The sequence below is a fragment of the Poromitra crassiceps genome (genome assembly GCF_964638095.1).
Source record: "Poromitra crassiceps genome assembly, chromosome: 1".
NCBI lineage: Eukaryota > Metazoa > Chordata > Actinopteri > Beryciformes > Melamphaidae > Poromitra > Poromitra crassiceps.
This window is the reverse complement of record NC_139623.1, coordinates 10,208,340-10,213,339: the sequence shown is the minus strand read 5'-3', so window position 1 is coordinate 10,213,339 and position 5,000 is coordinate 10,208,340. Positions and strand designations below refer to the sequence as shown.

Here is a 5,000-nt window from a genome sequence, read left to right as displayed (position 1 = left end):
TCTGCCTGTCCTCTCCTTCTCTCCTCTGTCTCTCTCTGCCTGTCCTCTCCTTCTCTCCCCTGTCTCTCTCTGCCTGTCCTCTCCTTCTCTCCCCTGTCTCTCTCTGCCTGTCCTCTCCTTCTCTCCCCTGTCTCTCTCTGCCTGTCCTCTCCTTCTCTCCCCTGTCTCTCTCTGCCTGTCCTCTCCTTCTCTCCCCTGTCTCTCTCTGCCTGTCCTCTCCTTCTCTCCCCTGTCTCTCTCTGCCTGTCCTCTCCTTCTCTCCTCTGTCTCTCTCTGCCTGTCCTCTCCTTCTCTCCCCTGTCTCTCTCTGCCTGTCCTCTCCTTCTCTCCCCTGTCTCTCTCTGCCTGTCCTCTCCTTCTCTCCCCTGTCATCTGCCTGTCCTCTCCTTCTCTCCCCTGTCTCTCTCTGCCTGTCCTCTCCTTCTCTCCTCTGTCTCTCTCTGCCTGTCCTCTCCTTCTCTCCCCTGTCTCTCTCTGCCTGTCCTCTCCTTCTCTCCCCTGTCTCTCTCTGCCTGTCCTCTCCTTCTCTCCCCTGTCTCTCTCTGCCTGTCCTCTCCTTCTCTCCCCTGTCTCTCTCTGCCTGTCCTCTCCTTCTCTCCCCTGTCTCTCTCTGCCTGTCCTCTCCTTCTCTCCCCTGTCTCTCTCTGCCTGTCCTCTCCTTCTCTCCTCTGTCTCTCTCTGCCTGTCCTCTCCTTCTCTCCCCTGTCTCTCTCTGCCTGTCCTCTCCTTCTCTCCCCTGTCTCTCTCTGCCTGTCCTCTCCTTCTCTCCCCTGTCTCTCTCTGCCTGTCCTCTCCTTCTCTCCTCTGTCTCTCTCTGCCTGTCCTCTCCTTCTCTCCTCTGTCTCTCTCTGCCTGTCCTCTCCTTCTCTCCTCTGTCTCTCTCTGCCTGTCCTCTCCTTCTCTCCTCTGTCTCTCTCTGCCTGTCCTCTCCTTCTCTCCCCTGTCTCTCTCTGCCTGTCCTCTCCTTCTCTCCCCTGTCTCTCTCTGCCTGTCCTCTCCTTCTCTCCCCTGTCTCTCTCTGCCTGTCCTCTCCTTCTCTCCCCTGTCTCTCTCTGCCTGTCCTCTCCTTCTCTCCCCTGTCTCTCTCTGCCTGTCCTCTCCTTCTCTCCCCTGTCTCTCTCTGCCTGTCCTCTCCTTCTCTCCCCTGTCTCTCTCTGCCTGTCCTCTCCTTCTCTCCTCTGTCTCTCTCTGCCTGTCCTCTCCTTCTCTCCCCTGTCTCTCTCTGCCTGTCCTCTCCTTCTCTCCCCTGTCTCTCTCTGCCTGTCCTCTCCTTCTCTCCTCTGTCTCTCTCTGCCTGTCCTCTCCTTCTCTCCTCTGTCTCTCTCTGCCTGTCCTCTCCTTCTCTCCCCTGTCTCTCTCTGCCTGTCCTCTCCTTCTCTCCTCTGTCTCTCTCTGCCTGTCCTCTCCTTCTCTCCCCTGTCTCTCTCTGCCTGTCCTCTCCTTCTCTCCCCTGTCTCTCTCTGCCTGTCCTCTCCTTCTCTCCCCTGTCTCTCTCTGCCTGTCCTCTCCTTCTCTCCCCTGTCTCTCTCTGCCTGTCCTCTCCTTCTCTCCCCTGTCTCTCTCTGCCTGTCCTCTCCTTCTCTCCCCTGTCTCTCTCTGCCTGTCCTCTCCTTCTCTCCCCTGTCTCTCTCTGCCTGTCCTCTCCTTCTCTCCCCTGTCTCTCTCTGCCTGTCCTCTCCTTCTCTCCTCTGTCTCTCTCTGCCTGTCCTCTCCTTCTCTCCCCTGTCTCTCTCTGCCTGTCCTCTCCTTCTCTCCCCTGTCTCTCTCTGCCTGTCCTCTCCTTCTCTCCTCTGTCTCTCTCTGCCTGTCCTCTCCTTCTCTCCCCTGTCTCTCTCTGCCTGTCCTCTCCTTCTCTCCCCTGTCTCTCTCTGCCTGTCCTCTCCTTCTCTCCTCTGTCTCTCTCTGCCTGTCCTCTCCTTCTCTCCCCTGTCTCTCTCTGCCTGTCCTCTCCTTCTCTCCCCTGTCTCTCTCTGCCTGTCCTCTCCTTCTCTCCCCTGTCTCTCTCTGCCTGTCCTCTCCTTCTCTCCCCTGTCTCTCTCTGCCTGTCCTCTCCTCCTCTCCTCTCTCTCACCCCATCATTTGTTCCCCACATCCCTCTTTTTTTCATGGCATTGACTCATTCGCTGTCTTTTTTCTCATTTTGTCCCAGTTGTCTGTCGGTCTGCGGTTTTCTGTCCAGAGGCTGGAAGACGCCGGACCAAAGATTAGCTTCGAGCTACAGATCCACAGGTGACACACAGTACACACATGCAGACACACACACACACGCACACACACACGCACACACACAAAGGACTGATTGTCTTCTACCATGTAAATAAGAGTCGTGTCCAAACCACAGAGACAGGACGAGACAGACGCCTAGAGGAACTCTGGAGAAGAGACAAGCTCAACACAACATGTTCACCTGTTTGCATCAACATCATGTTGATTTTGATATTTCACATCACTAGACACAGACAACCCCTCTGCCTGGGACATTGTCCTTTGAGTTTACTCAACATAATTACATGCATTTATTCACTTCATACTGTAACATCATGGCTCCCAACAGAGGTTACTGTACTTTGTAGCAGCCATGTTGCATCCCTGTTAGTAGTGCATCCTGTGTTTAGTTGTATGCCTTTTAGACCGTTTCACTGGCATTCTGTTGCTCGGGAACAGTTTGGCCCCTAGTTTATTTCCTGTCAAGCCACAGTATTGTACTGTATTAGCAAACACTGCAACGGGACATACAGTAAGCTATATGGTCCATTTACAATGTTTCTGTTGTCAAGTTTAAACTCTCTATAGGCCTACTGTACCAGTGGTTCTCAAACTTTTTCACATGAAGGGCCCCTAAACTGACACAAATTAGACTATGGACCCCCATTTGATAAGATTTATCCCAGGGTCCCTCATCTGATAAGATTTTTGCTTTTATGTTTTATTACAGAAAGTGTATGAAACCCATGACCAAAGTAGTCCTACATTCTGTCATTGTGTTACTTATGGATGAATTATAGTGAAAATAAATTATTCTCCTTTCCTGCTGGGGACCCCCTGGAACCCCCTCAAGGACCCCTGGGCGTCCCCGCACCCCACTTTGAGAACCACTGCCTTATACAGTATTTCATAGAAAATCCCCCCCGTGTGTCTCTCCACAGCTCCAACAAAGATAACTCGGACAGCAATCCAGTCAGCTTGAATCTGTCCATCACTGCCCGAGCTCAGCTCGATCTTCGCGGGTGAGTCAAGCACCTTTGCGATGACATTGTTTCTTTGTTGTTGTGTCTCTCGACGATACAGTGGGTCAGGTTTCTGCAGCCTCAACTTCGTGCTCTCTGTTGTTCCTGTCGTAATGTTTCAATGTGTGGGTCCGTTTACGTGTGTGCAGATGTGTGCGTTTACGTGTGTGCAGATGGGACACAGCACGGAAACATGCTTCTAGAAATAGATTTGAACTAATGATGTGCACATGGGATTAGGTCTGGCCCTTTGACACACACACACACACACACACACACACACACACACACACACACACACACAAACACACATGGGTGCATACATGCCCTCTAATACGCACACATACACATACACATGCACACACAAACACACTCAACACTTGAAAGCTTGGAGCCTAGCCTGGCATGGTTTGGGTTGGGTCGGTTATGAACACAAACAGAACAGGATCTGGGATGAAGATGAGGAGCACCGATAGGAATAGAGCACATGGAAGATTTTGCCTTGAATTCTTCGGTCCTAACTTTTCCTCCAGAGGAAATTATGTCATGTGATGCAGATCATGTGATGCAGATCATGTGATGCTTTTCAGACAAACGAGTCATTATTGAGAGTCGTTTTACAAAAACGTGTTACAAAGACTATTTCTCCTCTCTCCAGGGTGTCTCATCCGTCCCAGGTGGTGCTGCCGTTCCCTCGCTGGGAGCCCAAAGAGAAGCCCGTCAAAGAGGATGATGTGGGACCACAAGTAACACACATCTATGAGGTAAACACAGAACACCCATCCACAACTCCCATTGACTTCATGCATGGCTTGACACCTCACGCTTGGAAAATAGGCGTGAATCCTGAACGATCGCTTGAGCAAGGCGTGAGCGTGGCTTCGGCGAGGCTTCAGCGTGACACGCGCGCGGGTGGCGTGAACAGCCTCGCCTGTTAACACATTCACTGCCAGACGTTTTTTTTTTTACTGTAGTTAGCTTCTGCCAGAGGGGTTTTTTGAGGATTCTGGCTCATCTTTCAAGACCCGAGGATTCTTTTCTGCTAAGATTTTGTGAACACACAATATCTCAAAAGAACTAATAGAATGTGTGCTTTCTCTGTCTAAAAGAGTTAGTTTGTAGAGTTAGTAGTTATGTAAGCATTAGCAGTTGAATACAGCATGGTTTTAGCGTCAGAAAAAATATTCAGAGATAAACGGCTTTTTGTGAAATTCGATAGTCACTTTAACCATTCATTTTTGGCTCTCTCTCTCTCTCTCTCCCTCCCCCTCTCGCTCTCTCTCTCTCTCTCTCCCTTCCTCTCGCTCTCCCTCCCTCTCTCTCTCTCTCTCTCTCTCTCTCCCTCCCTCTCGCTCTCCCTCCCTCTCTCTCTCTCTCCCTCCCTCTCGGGAGGGAGACGCACTAGGTTTAATCCTAGTGAGAGGGGGAGAGGGAGAGAGAGAGAGAGAGAGAGGGAGGGAGAGAGAGAGAGCGAGAGAGAGAGAGAGAGAGAGGGAGAGAGCGAGAGGGAGAGTTGCTTCAACTCCTCCCTCCGTGGGCGTTCTTCTTGGCTGCAGCGGCCGTCACAAGCTTGTCACCAGTCTCAGTGCTTTGCTGCTGTCCTGTGCCTGTGGCTGCGCGGCCGCTGTTTGAGGAAGTCGGGATGGACTCGCTCGCTTCTTGGAGTTTTGGTTGAGAGAAGCTTTTGCGATTCTGGTCATATTTATGCTGCGTGTTTCAAAGTGTGTTCCACCTGTAATCTATTATGTAAATTTGCAATCCCGCATCGCCAGC

At 51.6% G+C, this 5,000-nt stretch overlaps 1 protein-coding gene across 1 annotated transcript in view; it reads left to right on the top strand.

Annotated features, from left to right (window-relative positions):
• Positions 1-5,000, top strand: part of itga8 (integrin, alpha 8) — a gene marked incomplete at its 5' end in the record, with an annotated part of 105,030 nt that overhangs the window by 65,393 nt on the left and 34,637 nt on the right. Inside the window, 3 exons of the mRNA XM_083649652.1 lie at positions 2,150-2,229; positions 3,147-3,227; positions 3,886-3,991. Coding sequence (XP_083505778.1) covers positions 2,150-2,229; positions 3,147-3,227; positions 3,886-3,991 — 267 coding nt within the window. The remainder of the gene's footprint in view (positions 1-2,149; positions 2,230-3,146; positions 3,228-3,885; positions 3,992-5,000) is intronic.